Genomic DNA, 26,978 nt, shown 5'->3' on the forward strand with positions numbered 1-26,978 from the left:
TCCTCAAGCTCTTGTTTGAATTTTTCAGTCCAGGATTTCAATTCGGTTTTGTATTGGTTAACAGTGGACCCATTGACTCCATTTCGCTCATCATTTGAAGTTAATTGTGTGTTCACTGTTGGTTTATTATCCCTATTTCTGTTTACTATTAATTTCCTTTGTATATCAGGATGGGATCTGCTAATATGAATTCTAACTCCATGATCACCTGCAAATATTTTTCCACAGTATGGGCATACTGATTGTATAGGTGGCACAGTATTACAAATTAAAGAAATGTCAGCCATAATTTAAATCTTGAAGACGTTTTTCTAAAATAGACACCCGTGAAATAATCTTCTGTTAAGTTGTTAAATTTTGTAGCAGTTAGATTCACTGTTTTGCTTGTACTTACTTGGCTTATGTATTAAAATTTGTCCAGTTATTCTTTACTGATGTTATGGCCTTAGAAACCAAGTAAACAACTCTTGTCGTGCACTATATTTCAAACTAGAAAATATATTACTGGATATAGACATTAATCCACTTCACTAACACTTAGGTATGCGCATATAGAAATTTAAAGCATTTTAAACCACAGTTAGACTTAGTATGATGATATTTCCTTCACTTAATATTAATATGTCAGCAGAGCAAATTTCGTTTGTTTGCAGCTGTTTCATGGCCTACTGTAATCAATCAATACTGTAGATATTTGATAATTGTTGTTAATACAAGCTGTCAAGCAATCATACATCATGTTAATCTAAAAGGGACGTTCAGAAAGTAAGAGCCAGGTGGGTACTTCCAACAATTAGGCGTTCTGAATAGGTTCGCGTTATTTTTACTACTGATTATTTGTTATTGTGAAATATTGATTAGATATGGGTAATACAGTCAAGAATCATATTAACTGCGAAATTCATGCTGTGATCTATGAGCAGTCAAAACAAATGTTGTAGTCTCTTAACTTCTGCTGATGTCCTCCACAATTACGTATGCCCTCACACTTTCCAATACTCTTCTTAACTGCTTTGACATACTTGTTCTACTTCAGCTGTACATTCCTGGTTACAAATTTCAGCTTTTCTTGTAAAGATTTCTTCACATACATGAATGATGTAAAATTGCAGAATTAGTGTAAATCAAATTGTAAATATGCATAGTACTTCGAGTGTTACCGTGAATAAATACTTTTCATACTTTTAAGTGCAGTTATCTATACTAATAATAAATCTGTAGCCGAAATTTTTCTGGTAATTTTCGATTTTCCAAAAATAATTGGTCCTAACATATATAATTAACCACCCTGAAACCGAAAATCGCTTTTTTGAAATTTTTGTTTGTATGTCTGTCTGTCTGTCTGTCTGTCTGTATGTTTGTTACCTTTTCATGCGATAATGGCTGAACCGATTTCGATGAAAATTGGAATATAAATTAAGTTCGTTGTAACTTATATTTTAGGCTATATGGCATTCAAAATACATTATTTAAAAGGGGGGTTATAAGGGGGTCTAAATTAAATAAATCGAAATATCTCGCTTATTATTGATTTTTGTGAAAAATGTTACATAACAAAAATTTCTTTAAAAATCATTTCCGATAAGTTTTATTCTTTGAAAAATTTTGATAGGACTGATATTTAATGAGATAAATGAGTTTCAAAATTAAAATAACTGCCATCTAAGGCGGTGTAATGAAATAAATAAATAAATGAATTCGTCTATAAGGGGCCTTGGTCAACAACAATCGAAAGCTATGAATCATAGCCTACAGAGAATGTTTCTGTTTTTGTATGAAGTAATATCAGAAGCTAAATTAACCGATTTGTGTAATTAATTATTATTTCACCATTGGAAAGTGTAGTTTCTGTATATGGACATAATGCTATAATGTTATTACAAAGTCCACACCTGTGGAGTAACGGTCAGCGCATCTGGCTGTGAAACCAGGTGACCCGGGTTCGAATCCCGGTTGGGCCAAGTTACCTGGTTGAGGTTTTTTCCGGGGTTTTCCCTCAACCCAATACGAGTAAATGCTGGGTAACTTTCAGTGCTGGACCCCGGACTCATTTCACCGGCATTATCACCTTCATATCATTCAGACACTAAATAACCTAGATGTTGATAGAGCATCGTAAAATAACCAAATAATAATGTTATTACAGTAACTTCGGAGTGAATTGAGGACAGGTAAGATTAAAATAGCTTCTTATGCACAAACAACTTGATAGGCTATTCTGTGTATTCGTTTCCTGTATTTCTTAAAATAATGTTTATCTCAGAGAATTAACGAACCACAAGAGTGTATTGATTTAGTATGCAGTAATAATATGTTAGCTTAGCATTCCATTATTTTATAATCCAAATTTTAACTATGCTCAATTGAATCGTGTTAAAATACATAAAATACATATGCATTAAATGCAATGCAAAAAAATTGGGTAATGAGGCAAGCAGATTATGTTGCACTGTAGTAAAATAAAATTTGTTCCTCCTGAGATTCAAGAGCCCCCATAACAAATTAAAAACTTACTTATCGGTGTACATCCCTTATCAACACACTTTTTATATAATATAATATAATTTAAGTTATTTGAAGGGTCAGAACCATAGTGGCCCAAGCACCATTTACTAAATACGTAGAAAACAAGGGTTAAAATTAATTATTATCATAATTCAATGGAAACATATAGCAAGTAAAATAAAGTATACACATTAAATCTAAATGATATGTCAGTCTTCATTAAAGTATCGATGCATGTAATAAAAATTAAGAAACATGTTAAAGGAATTGTCATTGCACCAAATGAGTGGTCTCTGGACCAAAATGATCGCATTTTAATTATTTAAATACAATTTAAATTAAGTAACATATCCTTCTATCAAACACGAATCTTCCCTGGATCAAATGTCCTATTTTAATTATGTAATTACGTTATGTTTATTTCTAATGGGTGCAGCGGAGCGCACGGGTACGGCTAGTATGTAAATATATTTAAACATATCATTACCCCATTACCCCTTACTTACTTATGGCTTTCAGAGAACTTGGAGGTTCATTGCTGTCCTCACATAAGCCCACGTTCGGTCCCTATCCCGAGCAAGATTAATCCATATCCCACCGCTCTCAAATACATTTTAATATTATCCTCCCATCTATGTCTCGGCCTCCCCAAAGGTCTTTTTTCCTCCGACCTCCCAAATAAATTATTACGCCCTAAAAAAAAAAAAAAAAAAAGATAACATGTTGGATTAGTTTAGGAAATAATTTTCAAAATCTCCTTTATTTTCACTTCAAAACCTTGGTAATCCTACAGTAATCTGCAAGGTCTCCCTTATTTTCAGTGCTCACGTAAGTGAGGCTTAGGTATAATCAACTGTTTGTTTTACATTTCATTTCTATTTATTGACCGAATACTTATAGTATTTTTTCTTCGAAGATCTGATGTCTGAGTGAGAATTTCATTTATTGTATTCTATAGATCTTGCATTAGCATTGAAGTTTTAAGATGTGGAAGAAGTCAAAAGTTACACAATTTTTTGGCGAGATGAGGTGAGCCCGATGATTCACCATAGATTACCTGACATTTGTCTTATGGTTGGGGAAAACCTCTGAAAAAACCTAACCAGGTTATCAGCCCAAGCAGATATCTAACCCAAGCCAAAGCTATGCTGGTGAATTTACAAGCATATTATATAATTCATCTGTATTATGAGTATTGTCAATCAATCAATCAATCAATCATGTTTATTTGTCAGAATTACAATAGCGTAATTATAGACAATGGTAAATAAAAACAAACAGATTAAAATTCCAAGTTCATATGGCTGTCAAAAAATTCATTAATATGATAAAAAAGATTATCTAAAAGCCATTTTTTTAAAACAACTTTAAATCTAAATAAGCTAACTGAGTGGGCATTCTTAGGCAATCTATTAAACATATCTAAAGAAATGACATTGAATCATTTCTTGGTCTTTGTCAACCTGACCATAGGTGTTACAATATAATGATTATTTCTAGTACAATATTAATTGTAAAGCTGGGATTGAAAAAGCATGACTATTTATATTAATCTTGATATAGACTAAACAGTCATAAATATATTAATTACAGTAAGAATGTTAGCATTACGAAATAAAGGTCGACAATGAGCATTAAAAGATGAATTAGTAATAATGTGTAATGCTTTTTTATAGATTAGGGTCCTAGAAGAATGCAACTCCATCGACCAATAGCAATTCCTAGGCAAAGATTTATGCATTACATTGTGGATTATTTATGAGTAATTTGTTATTGGAATCTTTTATGTAATTTTAAAACCAGAGACCGAGCAACTGAACTATCTATATCGTTTAATACAACAGTTTCTTTCTCCTCATTTATGGTATGGTTTAAAGTACTTCAATAAGACAATAAGATCTAATGAGCTATTCTTACATGGATTATTGGTCTGTTAGTGCTTCCCTTAATGATGCATAGAGACCTGTTTAAGGCTGGTTCACAATAAACCGGAAAGGAGAATCGGAACAAAAACTAAAACGGTAAAATTGTTAAAATGTGTACATTTAAATGTGAGCATTCACAATTAACGAAAAGCTTGCCAGAGCCCGAGATCGGGAATGGAGAGTTGGCCAAGTTTCAACTTTGACGTTCACGTTTCCGATCACAGCCCACTAGATTCATTCTACTGCCATCTAAAAGCTATTTTGTCGTCGTATATTTTGTAGCAAGAAGACCGTGTGCTCTGCATCATGGAGCAAGTTTTATTTGATGAGATTCTAATATTGAAATCCTCACATTTACGATAAGCGGCGCACCTCGTATAAAGATGAGAAAATGAAGGAGAATACTTGGCTTTCAATAGCTGCATCTTTGAACACCGATCATAAGCGAATCATATTTTATAACTGTATTGGTTGTATTACACATTACATATTCACGCTTCAATTCAATAACTACTGTTGTGTTCATTTTTGTTCTATTACAAATGTTTCTTCTCTAATTATTTTACATTATGATAGACTTAAAATAGGTTGTGATAATAAAGATGCATGGGCATATTTATAGTACCATACCTAATGAAATGTTCCAGTTGAAATTTCGAAGTTGGTTAACCTGTGTTTATGTTGGCTGCCTTGTACTCATGAGAGAACGCCATTGGTCAATTATACACAAATAACATCAGAATGCGTAATATCGACTTTACATATCGTTATTGATATACATATTGATATGCATAGTCGTCTACGTTCTCGGTTTATTGTGAATAAAAAATTTTCATATTCACGTCCTCTGCTTCTCGTTTTCATTCTAGTTCTCGTTCCCGGTTTATTGTGAACCAGCCTTTATATTTGAGCAATCATAATATAAAGAAATTATGATAAGGTATGAATTAGTCACATGAAATGTTGGCTATCCTCTTTGCTGCAGGTGTGTGGCAAGCAGCTCAGCACAGAATCCAGTTTTGTATTACGGTGCCGTGGTGGCACAAGTGGTGGCCTTCATCCTAGCACTGGCCTTCATGCTGCTGTACTATCGCTACTTCCATCCTAGCGGTACCTCTGCTACCCTCAGCAAGAGCATCTCCATTACTGACCCGGACATGGATCTCTCAAAGCCAGGTCAGAGCAAGCAGCAGACACTATAGCACATACAGTCGGTGCTCTGTTATCTATCACTGTAGCTTATAATGCTAGAGAGCCATGTTGGTGGTGTATGGTGCCCCACTAGTTACTACTACCTCATAAAGCAGAACTTCAAGTCGTATAATTTCACGGCATTTAAACTGTGTTGTAAATGGATTTGGCTCCAACATTCCGGAACTGGCACTGCCTTCAGAAATATTTAAGTAAATGAAATATATCATATAAAATATTTACTTGGATATGAGACTCCTTTCATCCTAGTTTTATTGCTGACAAAGTCATAAGGGTCTTAAATGGGTAACCAAGTAAGACATTAAATGAAAGATATTAATATAATAATAATAATAATAATAATAATAATAATAATAATAATAATAAATAATGATTAGACCTGTTCTGCGTTGAATGTTCCTGATCATTCAAATGTCTTTAACGATGTTCTGGTCGCCATTGTGCTTTAGATCTGTGTTCATTGGCAGTTTCGGTAGTAGAGCATTTTGCATTGTAATGAACTTTCTATTATTTTGTTTTATGTATTTAAATATACACTAGAGCCTCAATTGTAGGCAGGGAAAATGTCTTGTTTATACTTTCCTTATAAGGCAGTAGAGGGTGGGGAGTGAGTGAACGAAGGTGAGGTATTCATGTACATTTGCCTCTTGGTAGTTGTCAGGTTCTCTGCTAATTTTGGCATTTTTTTTTCTTTCTTTCCACCAGTGACTTCTAATTTGTTGTCCACAAAATTTTGTACATTCAGATTATGTCCACAATTCATATCAGTCACTAATAATATTTAGCTCCTGAAGGAGTAACACGTCTACATCTCTTTATTGGTTTCACATTCATAGCACACCTTTTTGGAACCATTTTTCGTAAAATAAAACCACATTCTAATTGCATACAGTCATTAAACTTGTGGCAGTACCTTAACAACCATTTTTATGCATGACTCTGAAGGCCCCGTCAGATGAGGCCACTTTAGAAGCACCACTAGTGGCTCGTTAATGGTGTTGCGAATGTGCGTCTGAAGTCCTGCTTAATACACTAATATTTTTGTAAAGAATTTTTCAGTCTTCCAGTAAACTTGGATATGCAGGGAGATATACTTTTGGCAACTTTGCTCATACGGAGAAAGAATAGACGTAAAAATAGAAGAGTCTGGATCCATCCATTGGTTTTTGAAAGACAGAATTGAGGACTATTTCACGCTTTTTTTGATGATTCACATCAGGACTATAAAAAGTTTTTTTTAAGAAATCATTTCAAGAGCTTCTAGCAGAAATTACCAACGAAATTCGAAAAAAAGACACCATGGCACAATAGGCTGTATACTATTGTGGCAGTGTAAGGAATTGGTGGCTCAACAATAGTCTGTTAGCAGTGTCACAGACATGCCACTAAAATAATGGCATGGCTGTGGCCTCGTCTGAAACCTGCAATTTAATTCCATGTGTTGTAATGGGAAGCGCCACTTTTAGTGGTCACTACTAGTGACGAAGCCAATCACTCAGACCATCTACAGCACCACTATTTTGTGGTTGTGGCTGCATCTGAAGGCCCTCATTTATATCCATTATTCACAAGCGGGAGCACTTCTAAAAGTGGTCTCGTCTGAAGAGTATAACTGAAGCTCTTCCTTCATATTCATATATGTCATATTGCTCTCTGGTAGGTTGATCTACCGAGCTTTTTGTCAAGATAAACCATACAACTCGACCAATATAACAAACTCTTTGGATGATGATTACGAGATGTATAACTTATTCTGTTGGCTGTGTTTTACTGAAGGTGGAACTATTACAGAGTTGTGAAATGTTGGAGGCAGTTTTTCCTATAAATAAATGTACATACCCAAACATTTCAGTACAGACCACACATCTTGCAAGAACTCAGGTTACTTGTAAAATATTTAGGACAGTTGCACAATATCATGTCCCTGCCATTTCTGCTTAATTAATAGTAGGTATGAGCATATATTTCAGTGAAATTTATTTTAGTAATGATTTGAAACTATGAGATGCTCACACTTATTTTTTATTTCTCTATCAGTCACTTATATCAATCAAAACCAATATGGAATTGAAATTCATGTGATTGAACTGTTAGATACCACAGTTTACAATTAATTCTTTCCTTCACTTTTATGGTCTTCATAATTTGATTCCTCTTTCTATGAAATGGCAATTCTAAAATAATTTCTGTCTGACTTCAGTTGAAAGAATAGTTTCATGCCAGTACAGCTGTTGTGTTGGTATAGCTCTCTTAAAGTTTCCGTTTGTGTGACATTGGGTGGGTGGGATGGGAGGAAAGTGGTTTGGATAAGTAGAATTTTTAATTAGATCATTTTTTAATATACATGATAAGTTTGGGTAACAGTTCATGGACCTTCCAGATGTGTTAAAAGAACTTTTTGACACAGTTCTTAACCTTTTTTTTTAGTGCCGTATTTTCAGTGTCTCATGGCAGATCAGTCCTGTAGGTCACTGATAGTTCATATTAAATTATCCACTCTGTGCACGAAATTACATAGACAGAGGAACACTCAAAGTACAAATGGAATTTTAAAGATTTCACTTACTGGTAAATACAATTACTGCCAAAGTTTTTTATAAATTGACAGCATTAAGGAGTTATCCCGAGACATTTTCTGTGAAACGGATAATAATGAACTGTACGTTTATTTTGTGAAATTGTTTTATTTATTGTAACAGGTGCTTCCAGTACATGTGAAGCTGTAAAAATGATGCAACTTGTTTTGTAGGTATTCGGGTCAGATAGTTGGTCTGGCATTTGTCACACGTTTCACTATGATGTCCCCACGTGATACTCTGTTGTTGGTGCCCTCTACATGACCACAACATGGCTCTACAAGACCAACTGTTGCTTCATCAAGTTACCATTGTATTATAACAAGAGAAGCAATATTGCGTTAAAACTTGTTATTTTGATTCTTGTGATACAGAGTACTGAAGCTATACGAATGTAATACATTATTGAGACACTCATATACACAGAGTGTAGACATATGAGATTAGTGAATTGTAAAGGTGATAACTCATTGAGCCATTGTGGTTTCCACATATTGCTTTCTTTTGATATGTTACTGGGCTCATGTATACAGACGGAACTATATCAAGAAAATTTTCATTTTAACCTGTAAAGGCTCATATCCATGAAGCGAGGTTGCCACATGCGGCTGTCTCTCTCAGTAGCCTTGCTTGTTGTTTGCCTCACAGTTTTGTCCTTTTGGCAGCAAGGCAAGAATGCGAAGCAGTGTGAGGTACTAGTTAGTGTACAGCAATTGAGGTAGTAACATCAGGCTGCGTGATGGCATCTTTACCAATATAGAGTCAAGTTAATCATTGTGAGGTACCTTTGATAGCATCCAAAAATCGACTGGAGTTAGGCCCGTAACACACTTGAAGAGTTTTCGCCAGCGAGAAATGTGTTGCGAGAAAATTAAAAAATTGATAACATGGATTCAAATGGACGTCCACATACTGGAAGAGATTCTCGTTCGAGGCAAAAACCTCGCGCGAGTTTCTCACTGGAATCGGTAGCTCAGCGAATTTTATTGACACATTTATCAAAGATGTTTGACATTTATACTCTTTATGACGATTGAATATAGAAAAAGATATCACAGGTGGCGATGAATTGTATTGTTTTTATTTGAGAATGAGGAAAGATGGCTGATAATTGCAGTCAGAAACTTATCGAACTTGTACGATGTCACCCGTAGGCCTATTTATATGATACACGGGATGAAAACTATAAAAACACGAAACTTAAAGAAGAAATCTGGAGATAAATATCAGATTATCTGAAAATAAATAGGGCTATATTTTATTTTGATGAGATTTAATAGTATTAATTAAATATTTGAAATAATGTATCTGTATGTCTTAACAGTTTACATAATTTCAATCAGAATATAGCAAAGAATCCTCTATCATGAATGGCAAAAAACTGTGGTCCATTGAACCTGAAGTAACGCCTAAATGTATCATCATTCAAATCGAAACCAGTGTCCAAAACTCGCCCTTATTTTCGTAAGATACAATGTGATTTTCAGATATTTCTGGCTTTAATTTCAGGCCTACTTTTTCTTTTCATTAACAAAATATGTTCATGTAACTCCATTTCCTCATCATCTGAATACTCAGATTCAACATAGCGTTCGTACGTAATTTGTAAAGTACGACAATATACTTACAGGTTATATATTTAAGTACGACAATATACATAAATACATAACCTATAATATTTCCCCCATCAGAAAAATGCTTTCTGCATGAAGGCAGTGCATAGATGATCATAGCGAGGTGTGATCTGTGATAGCGAGAACTTGTCAAGTGTGTGGAGGAAGGCTCTTCGCCTCTTTCTCGCAACACATTTCTCGCTGGCGAAAACTCTGCAAGTGTGTTACGGGCCTTAGCTCACCAATGAGGCAGCCTTGCACTCTTGTGAGTGAACCGCACACTATTACATGGCAAGGTGCACTGAGTGGAGCAAAAGCAATGAGGCAGCCTCACTTTGTGGACATGCACCTTAAGAATTGTAAAGGTCTAAATATGGAAAGTTGATGCTTAATTCATATATTTATTTATTGTATGTTGTACAATTCTAGAGCCTACAATGGAATAAATTCCCTTTTTGATATGGATTTACTTAGAAAGTACTTTGAAACATAGGAAACCATAAGAGTAAGTAATTTCAAAATATGTCAATCTGAGAAGTAAGTTTTAAAATGGATTATTTCTTGAAACTGCTCTGGTTGAAAGAGGAGAGCTGTTCATCATGAATATTGTGTTGTATGAGTCAGTAGTGCAGTCCCCCCCCCCCCCCCCACAAAATGAAGTGGGACTTTTCTTCAGTTAATTTCTAAAAATTTGCATTGAATTTATGGACAACAGCGAAGTTCATATAATTGTGAACATTTTATATAACAAGTGGAGTAGGTAAAGTAGTTTGCTATAGATTGGGATTTAATATAATAAGATGCAAAAATGTACTAAATGTTATGGATCCTCTTACATATTAGTGTATATAGTTAATGTTGCCTGACAGCAAATGAGAAACAGCTGATATGTGGTCATGAAACTGACGACAACATTTTTAAAAAGTAATCTCATGGAAAAATGGCTGACTGCCTTGCCTGTAAGCTAAGTTAGTGTGTTTGAGTTTGCTCTTCAAACCATACAATTTGGTTAAAATATTGCGTTTACTTATCACAGTTCTGTCTTGTAGGGTAATAAAGAGGATTTCAATTAAATACAGTTTCGACGTACATGCATGCGTGTGTTTCTTCTTCTTTCATTTGTCAAGATATGGTTCATTGAAAACTTATTTAAATATGTTGTCCATATAATACCATTTGATATGGGGAGAGGGAAGGGAGAAGTTAAGTAAATATTTTATTGAGACATCTGTGAAATGTAGGTCTCAACTGCTGCCTTTCATACTTTCTCATCATACAATATACATGGGTACAGTTCGCCTTTGCAAAGAGTGAATGTGAAGTGTAGAAATGTATCATTTGCACTCTGTGTGTACGAGTAGAATTTGTTGCTTTTCTTGACCAGGTTCTACAAATGTACAGCACATGACATTTACAACAGGGTACTCTTCATAGAAGTAGGTATGTAATAAAAGAAATGGTGTGCAGTAGACATGCAATATATTTTGTATCAGATTACGGAAATAGCTTTACATGAACAGTAGAAGTGATTTGTATGTCTCCATGTCGTGGTGTACATTGCTGGTGAGTTGCACAATAACCAGTCTCTTACTAGCAGATCTTTTTATAATTTATATAGTAGTATGAGTAGCAACTGTTACGGATATGAATATGAATTAGAATTTAATTTCATGTACTGAAACTAAACAAACCATAACTCAATTATTTGTTATTGCAAACAATTAGAGATGTGCAAACACTCCTCAATAAGCCTGTTTTTCTGGGATTAAACATTGTACTTCATTAAATATGCATTACATATCTTTTCTGACATTAGACTTTTTTGTTACCAGCTGTGTTACAAATTTGTTTGAAAATTCTCAAAAATATAGATATATCTTCATGGTCTGTGGAGAAACTTCCAGGCTTATACTGCGTTATTTTGGTGCTGGTGGCTGACATTTCGACTGCTGTGTTGTGGTCATCTTCAGAGCAGTGGAATAAGGAAATAGCGTGTGAACTTGTGTATATATATGAAGCGTCCAATTCCAAAACTGTCTAAATCCATTTTTTTTTAAATTGAGATAATGGCGGTTTCGTCATCTACCTAAATGTCTCTAGCAATTTTCTAATGAATGTTGTGCCTAAATTCCCTCTTTCCTTCCATAAATAAGCTTCAAATATGACGAACACTGCAAACAATTAGGAAAAAAGTTACCGGTATCAGTTTTTGGCATTTCCTGAAAATTGTTAAGAATGGATGTAGACAGTTTTGGAATTGGAGGCTTCATATATATATATAAAAGAGTCTCAATGGGAGAGAACTTCCAATGATAGGTTGTAGGTTCTCTTTCTGGCATATGATTGGTTCTTCGTTATCCAATCCGGTTGAGGTCTGCATATTAAAGACTGGTCCTAATAAGGTCCGAAAGCAAACGGGAGTCCGTGTGGGGTAACCTTGATTCTGTGTCTGTCATCCCCTCCTTGCAGACCTCAACCGGATTGGACAACGAAGAACCAATCATATGTCAGAAGGAGAACCTACGACCTATCATTGGAAGTCCTCTCCCATTGACACTTATATATATATATATATACACAAGCTCACACACTATTTCCTTATTCCACTGCTCTGAAGATGACCACAACACAACGGTCGAAACGTCAGCCATCAGCACCAAGACAACGCAGTTTAAGTCCGGAAGTTTCTCCACAGACCATGTACACTGGCCGTGGAAGTCTACGCCGACGGATATATCTCCAGTTTATTCGTGTACTAATTATTGATTAATGGTAAAAACTCGTTAAAAATCATTTAAATATGTGCCAGAGATATTTATTTTCGTACATTTGTCTATCTGTTGCTCTTCAGTCTACAGGGATGCAGAAATGGGGAAGGGAGGGGTTGGAAGCATGGGGAAAGAGTTTATTTCCCCCGTCCACAATCCTCTGGCCTTCAATGACGTATCTGTGATGTTTTTCAAGCACACTGAATACATATCTCTTCTTCTCCTACCATGTCCCATGACACGTAGGATGAGTTTCATGTTTTGGCTCATCATGTCTGCCACAATTGTAGCACAGTTTTGAATCCCTGGTGTAGACATTTAACTTTTACATTATTTTTCTTGCTTCTAGTATAAACTTACTGTCTCTACTAATTGGAGATGAGTATACATAAAGAATTTTTAACTTGATTGAACTTGAAATTTCAAACAGTTTGCACATCACTAAAAACGACAATTTATGCACGTGCTTTTTATTAACAAAATATTAATTACTGATGCACATTTTTACATTCCATTCCTTATAACGATATTAACTCTAATGCAATGCAAGCATGAAATAGAAACAAGCACAAGTAGAGAAGGTACTGCAGATTAAAATGAATGCCACAGTTTCATTTTACTGTGATAGTTTCGTGTGTCAGACATTGAAACAGATTATATTCACGACGAAAACGGTGTATTTGGAATTGTTGCAAGTATTGGCACATACCAGATGGTCCTGACCTGTGGTTAGTAAAGCAACAATTCAGAAGTTTTGATTGATAATTTTGCAAAGAGTCACTCTGTTCTGTGTGAAAGCATGGTTCAATTTGTAAATTAAACTGAATGACCTAGAGTTATGATTTGAAGGCAGAATCTGAGTGCATGTTCCTTTATAGTTAGCATGTAGATGGTGGGAAGGACTTTATAGTTAGCATGTAGATATGTGGGAAGGAAAGTTCTTCTCAGGCCTGTTCAAGTTGTACCGTACAAATGCTACATGTATTAATTCCGTAATTATTACTTTCAGCTAATCATTCTAGCTGTTTGTTTCTGTGATTATCTTATCTTGGTTAGTACAGTACAAATTAAGAAAGAGTGACAATAAGGGATATGCACATCCTCCCACATAAACTTGCCAGACAACCAGTACATTTGTTGAACACTGGTTACATATGCTTATTACGAATCATGTTGGTGTAGTATGTGACTCTTCATAATGGTTCTAAAATTGAAGTACCCAGTAGATTTTTTACAAGGGATTACGCACTTAATTCCATGAAGGCCTCATTCATGTTAAATTTGTAAATAAGCATAATCTCTTGCCGGATGATTTGTGCGAGTTCTATAATAGGGATTTATGTATGAACCATTTAGAGAAAGCTTTTAAATTTGCTAATATAAGCGTGAATAAATAATTTAATATGTACTCTATAGGAGAACACGAAGATAATACAGAGATTTGTTAACTTCCACCCACAGGAGTAATATACTATATGTACATGAAATTTCAGTATTTTATACAGAAATGAAGACTGTTTAAGTACGCGAGACCTGACATTTGTACAGAGTAATTGACATTTCCTAAGTAAAAGTATTATATATTTTACATGCAGTTATATAAAATCTAGAAGCCACTTTTAAGTGTTTAATATCCATGACAGAACTGCTAGCTACAATAGTGATTGGATAATTGAATGTATACTGTATAAGAAATACAGACTTTATTATTGTAGTAGACTGAAGAATTGAGAAAAATTGAAATGTCTAATATCAAAATTAATTCTTAATTTGAAATTAATATGCAGTTTACAGTACTTCCTTGCAGAAATTGGCACTTATGCTTCTTTATCTTGCACTTGCATTATGTTTAACCTAGTCAGTCAGTTAAAGCTCTCTCTCAAAGAAAATGTATTATACAATTATATTCGTCTGTAACAAAAATTTGTATCTGTCTTCCTTCACATTGAATCACTAATTGACCATCATAATTGTTGACATTTGTGTTGAAAAAAAAAATTGAGAGATCTCTTGTTTACCTGAAAGAGAAATAGCCTACTGTCAGACAATGATAATATGAAGCATCTTTCTTCCTAATATATGTATTCATGTTACTGTGTACCGGTAACGAAGTATTTAATTTTGTTACTTATTGCAGTGGTTTTCTGAGATTTAATATGATGTAATCTTATAAAGTCTATTCTGTAGAAAATATTTTTTACTAAAAATGGAAAAAAAACTTGTAAATTGATGCCGAAATCACATCCGCACTTTGGCTTCACATCTCACTAGAGTAATAACGAACCTCCCATACCTCTTGGAATACTAAAATGCAATAGTAGGGTTCTATCAGTATTGCTGGAATATTGAATATATCACATAGATAATAACTATATTTAAATTCATAAGAATGTGGTCTTCATGAGATTTATATTTATATGAGACGGGTAATCTCATCTCCCATTTCTGATGATGAAAATAGTAAACCTTTATACCTGTTAAGAGAAACACCTACTTATGTTTACAAAGTATTTAAGAGACTGGATATAAACTATAGAGTAATGATATTCCCTTTCTTGTATGCCTGCATAATCGAAATGGTATCCACCATACTGCTTTATGAATCTTCATAATCTGTTGTGGCCTATTACAAATAACTATATACACGTTTGTGATAAACTTTATACTCTTTAATAACAACTTTATCACCTGGTGGCAGCCTTAAGGGGTGTGTAACATTTATGTCCATTCCTATATCTCCTTATTCTTAATCATGGATTACATAAGCTTGAATGAGTCAGAGAAAGGTTTGAAAGGGCATTTCCAAAGTAAGTTTTGTGTGTACAAAATTGGTACACTGAATAGTGGAATTACGAAAATACCAGTATTCTGTTTTGAAGGTGTTAGGCACACAGGTTTATAGTGCCTTTTCATAAACTTCCTATTGTTATAAATTTGGTTGGCATAGAGCATCTTCCATATCCTCACCACTGACATTTCATGTAAAGTACGGTACGTGATTGAACTTTAATTTTTCTTTCAATTTTATTTTATTTGTTCACATAATGTAACTTACTCATTTTGGCTTTGGATTGAGAATCTAGCAACAATAAAATTAGTTAAGTGTAGTGTATGTTAGATTTCTGCTTGTTTTCAGGTTACAGCCTTCTCTCGCTCTCTCTTTCTTTTCTAGATTCTTGCATATTTGAATTGTTGATAGTCTTATTCAGATCAAGAGATTGCAAGAACTCATACAATCTTAATACAAATTAATTGTGTCTAGTTCATACAGTCTCTGGTCCTAAAATTGCTTCTCCTTCACTTGCTGGGATGTCTGAAATCAGCATTCAGTGACAGCATTGAAATGCACTGCAGATTTGCAGAGTGCTTATATGAAGATGGGAGAGAAAATACGGACTTAAAACCTTTAAAAGGATTGCAGTTGGAAATAATAAAAAAATGGAAAGTAACTTTAGAGGAAACGTTGAGTAGAATTGGGAGACATAAGAAGAATGAGAACATATTGAGTACAACAAGCTAGAAAAGAGTTGGGATAAAGTAAGAAAAGGAAAAACTGGATAAGACAAAATATGGGAAGGTGGAAACACTGAGCAGTGATTTTGGTTGGTGAATTTCACAATACTGAGAATTTTTGGGTGGTTAGGGTGGTAGTGGTGGCGGCGGTGGTGGTGGTGGTAGGTGTGGTGACAGAAAGAAAGAGTGTGCCTATGTGTGTGGTAAAGTATTCTCAGACATGCATTGAGGCACAAGTTCGTCTAATTTAGAACATTGTGAGACTAAATAGTTGATTTTTTTGAACGAAAATGGCTGTAAACTAGAAACAGTCAGAAATTGAACACAAGTTGAAACTGAATTCATAATTAGCTTGCATTCACTTACTGAACCAGTCATTGCATAATGTGCATTGCTTCACCATGAGAGATTGACCTCTACATTAATAATCCTTAATGCCTCCCCATAATACAATATCACACCCCAAGGCTGGCCACATCATTTGTATGTTGTTGGAAGGTGCCAGCTTTGTGTTACATTTTTGTGTGCCTGTTAATAATTTTGCCAATACTCAGCTTTTGATGGGACCAAAGAACTTGATGTGTCGTTATCCACACAGGACCAGCACATGCATTGCCTTCTCAGTATTGCAGTAATGCATTTTGTATAATCTGGATTACCGTGCCAAATTTCCTTCACATTAATACTCAAGATAAGATAAAGTGGATTCTACAGTTGTTGGTAGTTCTATACTTTTGGAAGCACATTATAAAGTATTATAAATTTCCTGGATAGTAAAATAATTTGTTTTACTGTTCATTTTCTAACATGTAATGTAATCGTATGTGTGTATTTTTTAGGTACTGTAACATATATACATATATATTGCCTTATCGAATTAATTGTAAAGAACCTTCATAGTACCCTCATTCCAGGTATTGGTTGAGCATTGTATATTTCTTGTAAGGGTGTTCATACATAATTAATAAGGAAATAAGGACCTTGGTTACGTGTAGCTATGTGAATGTTTCTTTTTATATAATACTTTGGAAAGTTTTACCTTGGTTCTCATGGCTCTCTGATCAAGATACTGAAATAATTATTTGGTATTGGTTTCTTTCCACGGGAGCAAAATGAAAAAATACTTGCATATGCAACTAAATCTCACTCTGTATGTAGACGATAGTGTAAGCAATGGCCTTTGGTTCTTTATCCATGCTCATAGCACACTTCGCACATCACACTGAACCATTTCCATTGTTTTACTAATAGATAATCCAATAAGTTTTAACCCATGCTCACTTGAGTACTTTTGCTACTTACAGTTACGAAAATGGCTGTAATAAACTGACGTAGCAGTAAACTAAATTCATGTAATGTAAAACTTCATCACGTAATATGAAGCATTACATGACTATGGAATATATGTGTGCTTTGTTACTTGTCAAATAGAATTAGTGTGTTTGTAAAACGCAGTGGATTCTACTTTAACTTCTTTGAATTACTGTATTTGCTGGCTTATAAGACACTTCCCCCCCCCCCAAAATTGTATCAAAGCTGGTATTCAGTTGAAAATTAGATCTGCCAAAGATTGGTAGTCTGTGCCAATATGAGTGCTTTTTGTGACGAGATTTACCAAGATTATTTTAGAAAATAATAAAATAAATGGGGAAAGGTGTACTTATATATTCAAGCCAGCAAATTATGTGCCAGTATTTGATTAGCATTTTCTATGCAGATTTTGTAAATTTGTGGGCCATATTCCAAACTTTGTTTTTAAATATTGGTTTTAATTATAGAATAAGGTGACCAGTGTTAGGAGCAAATTGCTCTGTATATTACCGAGATCTTTGCATTTACTTTTGTCATTAATTCTTTTTTATGATTTCAAAAGGTATAAAATTAAGAGTTTTATGTAGGTAGTTCTTTTCGCACGTAACTCTCCTTAAAAATGAAATGAATAATATTAGTAATTTTTAATTATATCTACTTCCAAGTTTTGGACCTTTCAGTATTTTCTGTCTTCAACTCCATTATGAATTTGAATCACTAGTAAACGTTCACAGTAACCACAGTCATGTGGTCAACATGGCACAAGACCATTACCTAAGAGAATATAGACAAGAAACATATTATCAATTCTTAATATGGAAGGGAGGTAAATCTCCACTTTGCGCCAGAAGTTGAACCTGATCCTGCTGGATTCTAGCTTGACACATAATAAACTGAGTCACAACAGATATTTAAAAATATATTATTTAATAATTTACATTTGATTGCTTTGCTGTTATGGGTGATATCGGAAATGGTACATACTTTATATCGAAGAGAAAAGTTTGTACATGTGTGCTCATTAACTAACTGCTTATAGCAATAATGCTGCCATCTTTATTACCACTCAAAGTAATCACTTATTACTCAAAGTAATCACTTATTACTTTCTTGTCTTCCCTCGAATGTGTTACCTCATAGTGGCAATGAAGAAATGGCAATATTAAATTGAATTGGAGTACCAGGTAGCCTAATCCAATGTGAGGTTTTTGTGAACTATACTTACAGTAATACCATTATTTTTTTGTTGCCACTTCACAGCATGTTATGCAAGCATAGTGAAAGGTCACGAAGAAAGAATGGTACTGTAGTCTTAAATTGAAAGTAACTTCATTTTTTATTATAAATTCCCTTTTTTATGATGCTCTGTTTTACAGGTAAGACTGAATAATATATTATATAGAATACAAACTAGATTTTCAGCAGACAATTTTGTCACCTTATTCTAAAAATTATCATTATTGTTAACTTTTGAATACTGAAACATGTTACTTACATTCATGCTTACACAGACTGTACTAAACAGGAATTTGGTAACCAAGGTCCTGTAAATTAACAGTTGTATGTGGTTAATAGTTAAAGAAGATTATTATGTACAGTAGTAATATTGCAAATTCAGGTTATATTGTCGCTCTAGTTTTGTAATTTGAACAAAGTAAAATGGGTTTGGATGAATTTAAGCCACGATAGAGACAATTCTGTCAAATTTAATGCTTTGAAGATTGAAATATGGAACATTCAGTACTCAAATTAATGCCCCATAGTAGACTTACTGGTAAGATTAAATGGGTGCATGGATCATTAGTGTAGCCAAAGTCAGCAATATTTCAGATCTGGGATTTCCACTGTTTACAAATTCGAAAATTATTTATTGAAGGAAGATTGACTATACTATAGTAGAAGTTATTATTTGGAACATTTTAGTGGTTCCCAACCTTGAAGCTCATATTTTATTTTGGCGGACCCCCTAAAATATTTTGTATAATTTAGCCTTATAATCATAATCCTTAATAAATAATTGACAGATATTAAATTTCAGTGTTAGATTTTTATTAAATGACGGGTACTTGCTTTTTCGTCATTCATCCATATGAAGACCAATTTACCGACAAGAATCGTAGCTTTTGAGTATAATCTAAAGGTATATAAATACAAAATTATTTACATTATATCATGTCTTTGCTGTGAAAAATGAAACCAATTTGTTTAGACTTACCATAAGGTTATGAGTGGGATAGTTAATGTGCTTTGCGAAGTCTGGCTCGATTACAGATACTCTTAAGTCACAAGTCTACCTCAGCATTAAATTTACTTTTATGTTTTATCTTCAAGAAAACCAGAGCAGAAAATGTACTCTCACAAGTATGTTGATGAAAATGACATTAAATGTCGTGTTGCAAATTGGAAAACATCGGGATATGTGGGTGTTAGATACAATCAAGTTTGCAACAGTGACTTTTAAGGAATCACGATTTTTAAACTCAAATCTGAAGATAATTCTGATAATTATAACAAGCTTTTTATTTGTTGACGGACAAACTATTATTTGTCACCAGGAAGGGATTTTTCATACATTTTTTTTTTCTTTTGCAGAAAGGATAATATTCCCTTAATTTTAATGTCAGTGAATGAAGATGTTCTTTTATACTTCCAAAGATGTCAGACAAAAGTTCATCAGCATGTTTAGAAAGTCACTGAGAGTGGGAAATGAATTAAATACTCAGTTAATAACTCAGTGATACCATAAGTTTAATTTCTTCATCGTTACTTTAGTATTAGTCCGAATAGTGAACAGTTAAATATGGATCCTGGATATTAAAATTAAAAAAAAAAAAAAAAAACTAAAAATATCGGATAGGTATGCAAGCCTTGCAAACAAAGAGAAATCTCTCAGGCGAAGTCATTCCTATTGAATTCTGTGTTTCAAAAGTCTGAGATAAATATTTTTGCAAGCTAATGAAAATCAGACAGTATGATAAAGTTAAGCTTAGTTAAAATAACGTTTGAAAACGTACCTTAGTTCGAACTACTAATAATAATTGAATTGTCGTAATAATAGTAACACTAATAGGAAAAGTGGTTGCAGATAGCGGTAGTGCAGAATGTTACTGGGTAAGAGAGACTTGGACAGAATTTAATTATTGGTGTAATCAACAAACCCTTCTTCAGACATTGCAAAAAGCAATTAAGATGTCTCCAAAAATTGTAAAGTACCGGTATATATGAACAATGAATAACCGTAAACACGAAGGATAGGAAAAGTATGTACGGTAAGTGCATTACTTCTATGTGATTTCTTCAATTAATCTTATTTATTTTCAACCCTTATATTTAAGATAATTTCTTTGTTCTCAGTCGTTTACAGCATATGATCCTTGGTACAGATAGAAGTTTCAGTTGTAAATTAATCAGTGAAACTTATTTTTACTGTACATAACAATCCTCACAGATGAACAAGTTGCAGATTGAACATTTGAATTTTCTTTTAGTATGGGATGTTACAATTTGTCTCGAACATAATTTCTTTTACCAGTAACATGTGTAATAATGTCTTGTATGGATGTATGCCAGGGTACAGAGTATTGAGAACTACTGTGAAATTAGTGTGAGTATAAGAAATATATATAATGTGTTGTGATAAAAATACCTAGTTGTTCGTAGTAGTATTTTTCAGTGTCTTGTTTTGACTTGACATTGGGTTATTGGCATGTTACATTCAGTTCCACAGGTAATGGGAAGTGGAGAAGTGCTTTATGCATTAACATTTTCTATTTCTATAACTACCGTCCAGTTTGTTCTGACATAGAAGCATTACTAATATTTGTGATTGTTTTATTAATTTTACACTTAGTGTTGATTTTTAATGCAAAATGTTACAGCATATGGAAAAGTTCTCTTTGTCATCACAAGTGATTTATAATTCTGAAATAGATTGCCCATTCCCTGTCTTTCCAAATAACATACGAGATGTGATAAAAAATTAAGCTGAATTTTCTTTAACCATGGGCATATATTTCACATTAGAATTTTACAACCTAATCCCTTCAAAATACTCCCCTTCTGCACACAGGCGCTTATTCTAGCAGTTCTGCCATTGTTGGAAACACAAAATTCCTATTTCTTGAATTTCTTTAAGATTCTTGTTACGTTGTCTCTGATGTCTTCAATAGAGCCAGACATTTTCCTTTCATGATACTTTTTAGCTTAGGAAACAGCCAATAGTCACTAGGTGCTCAGACACTGGAATAAGGTGGGTGAGGAAACACAGGAATTGATTTTTCAGGCAAAAATTATATGGTTGGCAAATGTGACTTGGTGGTTATTGTGGTGAAGGGTTCATCCTCCATTCTTCTTCCTGGGCCTCTTACAATGGACTGTACTCCTTAGACATTTCAAGCCTTCCACGTAACTAGCAGCATTAACAGTAGAGCTAGTTGGATCGAATTCCCAGTGCACCAATCCTGCGATATAAAAGAAATGACACAAGCACTTTCACTTGCGATCACAATTGACGAGCTTTCTTAGAACTTTGTGAACATTTGAATAGCACACAAGAAATTCTGAGATCATTTTTCTTCTGGTCATCATCAGAAAGACTAGGAATGAACTTGGCACAAACTTATTTCCTGTTCAACTTTTTGGTCATGATCGATCAAACAGAACCGTAATAAAGACAGTATCTACTGCAGTGTCTCTTATGGTGAGATATTGGTTTCCTCTAATGTCACGAATTCTCATAATGTCATTTACAGAAGTTGATGGTTGTCTTCGACTAGGTTAATCAAGTGAAGATACACTATCCTTAAATCATTGAAACTACCTAAATACTGTCTTTTGGGTCACAGCATTTTCACTATAATCAGATTTCAATTTTCCACGTTTTAAATTCAAGCTTGAAACAGAACTTCATGTTCGCACATCCTGATAGCAGTGAACACAACGGAATAACACTCACTCTTTTCCCTTTCTTAGGGGCAACAGGATATGCAGGCATAGCTGTTTATGACTAGGCGACAAGCTAGAGGTTGAGGGTAAATAACTTCACTGTCATAAAACTTTCTGCTATTTCTAGAGTGGTGGCTCAACTCAAAGTAATTTCTTATCGCACCTCGTATCAATGCAGTTAGAAGCCGTTTTCTAAACTACCATGTATCACAGATGAAATGGCTGATGTTCCTACAGAATACTCCTTTATTTAATATAGTGAGACTGAATAGGTTTACATCATTTTACCAAGCATATTGAGCCATTCCAAACAAGATAACATTATAACAGAGATTAAAATTATGCTAATAGTGTGCAGAAGCCTCCAAAATAAATTACTGTATTTATTACATGTGTGAAACATTATCAGACACATTCTGGAAATCTTAATTTTGTAAGAGAAGTTTCTGTGTAAAAGCTGTCGGTTAAGTTCCTATAAAATGGAAGGAATAGGCCACGTTAAAGGCACTCCTTGTATTTCTTATGTAGAATGCCATAAAATAAAATACTGAATCTATGGAATTCATGAGAGATTCACATCATACATCACATAAAGCAGCTTAGTATTGACAAGATCTGAATGCTGTAACATCTCTCTCGAATTAAATGCATTTGTAGCATTTCACATTTTTATATTATTTCAGTTTATTTTTCTTGTTATTCTTTTAATTTTCACTTTTTGAATATATTTTTCTATATGAAAATAGTAATTTTAGTACAATAACATTAAATATTTTTAAAATGTTTATGAAAAACTCTCTTGTATTATATATAAATAAGAAGTTATTTCTAACATAAGGCTGATGGGAGAAAGTGGTTACAGAGAATGAAAATCTGAAAATGCACTCGAATGTCAAACTTCTCTGAGTGAAAAATACATTGTTAGTGTTATACGAAATATTCAGAACAGCTTTCTGAAGGTTATTATTTCATTTTGTGTACAACACGATGAAGAATTATGTTGTTCAATAGTTACTTTAAAAGATTTTTATGTTTTACAATATACAGTACAGGACTGTTGAGTAGGATTTATGTACATAAAAGCAGTTTGAGTTCATTTTCTAATGCCAAAACTTGTAGTACCTACACACACTCACCAAGATATTCGCATAATTTTGTTGCAGGTTCCCAGAAACAGTAAAATATTCTAATCTGGAAGTTTTGTAAATAAAAAATGTTTATAGATGGTGTACAGTTATATTTTTGTGTCGAGTCATGTACAATGTATTCTAAGATTTCTAGTGGATTTTCAGATGCAGATATTTATATTTTGTTAATTAAATCTATATACATATACAAAGATATTCTTGTACCATTGAATCTCGATTAAGAATTTTGTTATATGAAGGGTTGTGCATTAAAATAATTTGATTATATAATGTAACCCTTTATTAGAGATGAGTTTCAGGTCCATACTTTTGTAATAATGTCCGAATATAAATTTAAAATGGCAGAAATAAAGAGGGAATAAGTTACTAATTTATGTTTTTATTTTAACTCATTTATGCATGCATGCACACACACACACACACACACACACACACACACACACACACGTAATTATAGGTCATTAGTTATCTCGTGAAACCAAATGCATTTGTGCACTGTAGCTTGTAGTAAGAACCTTATGGTGGGGAGTAAGCGAGGTAGCTAGCTTGCAAGTAGAAGTGTAGCAAGGAAGGGAAGCTTCTCAGTCCACTTTTTCCTGCCCCTCATGCACAGGTAGGTTTCACGAGATACTGAATGGCCTATACATACATACAACTCGTGTTGTACAGTATATAAGATTTTATCTTGGTAGGTATGAGGCTCTGAATATTAACAGCAGACATTCATCATTTTAGACTCTTTGATGACTGAAAATACTTTTTGCATAGACAAGGAACTAGGGAAGAAATGGAAACACAACGGACATGCCTGAAATATCATGAGAAACTTAAGTGTAAAATGAAAAAAGCGTTTACTACAGTTAGCTCTTCATATCCGTGAGTTCTGCATATAAATTCAGTCAACTGCAGATTGAAAATATTGGGAAAAAATCCAGAAAGTTCCAAAATGCAAACTTCAAAACTTGGATTTTCTATGTAAAGTACTATTCTGAAATTAATCCCTCAAAGTTTAAAAGAACATACCTCAAAATCTGTGCTTTAGTGGCTGGTCATGATAATATCTTTGAAAAATATTGGAGTGCAAGAGGTCAAATGACTTTGTCAAACGCCTGGCATTAGAAAACAACAACAAGTTTAAAAGAACATGAAGTGCTATCTCTCAACAAAGAACAAAACCTTAAGATATTGCTGAAGTGAACCATAAGGTAAGGACAAGTCTAGCATTTGCACAATAAAACAGCAGAAGTTAGTGCTGCCCTTGAATGACAAAAAGGTCTCTCGGGTTTGTGATAAAGTGTTTGAAAAAATTGAAATAATATTAAGTGTGTGGCTATAGGAAACATCCAGGGGCGTATTTTGCGGACTACCGGGGCTACCGGCGGTAGCCCAAGGAAATTACAAAAGAAAAAGTTTATGATATAACATAATGTAATAATTTTGTATTATTAGTTTTATCATAGTAATTAAAATTAAAGTAACTGTTAGATTTATATGCGCTCTCTGCTCTCGAAAAGAAACAAGTTGTCAAGGTGGCATCGCTGGAGAAACCGCTCCTACAAATGGTAGCCTGTAACCGTACCGCGCATGCTGTCCTTCGCACAACTGCCCATCCCCCGCCCCCTACTGTTTCCTTCGTGCAGTGTAAGGCCGGGCGAGTTGCCGCTCTCGTGATCGGTTTCTTCGCAGGCGCGAAGCAACAATACGCTTAGTACGCCAGCTCATGAATGTGATTGTGTTCTTGCAGTGCAGTATTTTAAATTTGTGATTTGTTCGAGTGTCTAAGAGTTACATTAATTCTGAATTATTAAGTTTTTAATTTCCCAATTAAGTGATATTGTGAAAAATATGGCAGAGCAAGTTTCCGGAGAGGTTTGTGTTGAAAATGACTGTGTAGTAGAAGGTTTATTAAAAGTGCCTTTTAACCATCGTAAATACAACGAGAAAGTTGAAATTGTGAAAATGGAAAGACCAACTCCTGAGTTAAATTTGTCCATGGACGGAAAAGAAAAACAGCGTGAGTACACACGCCATTTCACTTCAACATCATATGGTAAATGGAATTGGTTGTGTGGTAGTTCTAAACTGTCTGCTGGCCATGTTTGTTATTTAGCCGCGAAACAATGTGTGGTCAAAAGAGAGGTTTTCTAATGTGAACTCCCTTCGAAAACACGACAAATCAAAAGCTCATATTTGTAGTAGCATGAACTTTGCAAACTTTGGGAAGACAAACACAATGCTCTTGTGAAAAGAAATCGGGAGATTTTACTGCATCTTATTAACGTAGTCTGCTTTCTAGGAAAACAAGAATTCGCTTTTCAGGGTCATAACGAGAATGTGGAATCAGACAATAGAGGAAATTATATTGAATATTTAAGTTCCTTAAGTGAATTTGACCATATACTGGCCAATCATCTTGTGGGTTCAACAGTATTTCGTGGTACTTCTCCTGCAATTCAGAATCACTTAACATTTGCTATAAGTGGGGTTATGATAAAGAACATAAAATCTGAAATAGAAGAAGCACCTTTTATGGCCATTGTTGTTGATGAAACAAGTGACTGCTCTAATCAGAGTCAATTATCCACCGTTTTAAGATACGTCGACAGTACTGCCAATGTTCAAGAACGGTTTATAGGATTCACAAACGTCAGTTTGGGCAAAACTGCTGCTGCTTTGTTTCAGCATGTGGAAGGTGTTATAGCAGAATACAATGTCGGCAATAAGTTAATTGCACAGACATACGATGGTGCTTCAGTTATGGCGGGAAATATTAATGGCTTAAAAACAAAAGTTCAAGAAAAGTATCCTCAAGCACTATTTGTTCATTGTTACAGCTATGTTCTCAATTTAGTTTTGCAACAAACTACTTCATCCATTCCAGAATACCGCATTTTCTTTTTTCAAATTACTGTCGGGTTTAGCTGCATTTTTCTCATCATCTCCTAAAAAATCAGAAAAACTCAAAGAATTTATGAACAAGAAACTCCCAAAAGTAGCACCAACTAGATGGAATTTTACATCTCGGCTTGTAAATACAGTAAAGGAATACAGAGAACAACTGACTGCTTTCTTTGAAAATATCATTTGTAATGACTCTGAAGAAAACTGGGATAATGATGTAATTGTGCAGGCTCAAGGATATTTGTATTTTTTCACACATTTTCAGAATATATTTCTTCTTGAAGTTTATGCTAGAGTGTTCGCACATACAGATGTGCTCTACAATATTCTTCAGACAAAAAGTCTAGACATAGCATACTGCTTGCAAGAGGTATCAAAGTTAAAAAATACTAGGCTATATCCGAGTTCAGACGTAGTGGGTTTCCGTCCATATGGAGTAATATGGAAAATGAAAATTCTTCAGCCAATACAATGGAACCACCATTAAAGCGAAGACAAGGAGATGATGAACTGAAATACAGCGTACTACAGCATACTAGATCGTATGCACATGGAAATTACT

The 26,978-nt window shown here is 34.1% G+C and overlaps 1 protein-coding gene across 3 annotated transcripts in view; it reads left to right on the plus strand.

Annotated features, from left to right (window-relative positions):
• Nucleotides 1-8,555, plus strand: part of LOC138696005 (XK-related protein 4-like) — a 29,760-nt gene extending 21,205 nt beyond the window's left edge. Inside the window, exons 6-7 of one of the 3 annotated variants that reach the window (XM_069820468.1) lie at nucleotides 5,416-5,606; nucleotides 8,392-8,555. In XM_069820468.1, the coding sequence (XP_069676569.1) occupies nucleotides 5,416-5,606; nucleotides 8,392-8,408 (208 nt within the window). In that variant the 3' untranslated portion in view covers nucleotides 8,409-8,555. Of the gene's footprint in view, nucleotides 1-5,415; nucleotides 5,769-8,391 lie in introns of those variants that run through there. The other 2 variants (XM_069820469.1, XM_069820467.1) reach the window with 2 other exon arrangements.
• Nucleotides 8,556-26,978: the final 18,423 nt, after the last annotated feature.

This window comes from Periplaneta americana, chromosome 3, assembly GCF_040183065.1.
Source record: "Periplaneta americana isolate PAMFEO1 chromosome 3, P.americana_PAMFEO1_priV1, whole genome shotgun sequence".
NCBI classification, from domain to species: domain Eukaryota; kingdom Metazoa; phylum Arthropoda; class Insecta; order Blattodea; family Blattidae; genus Periplaneta; species Periplaneta americana.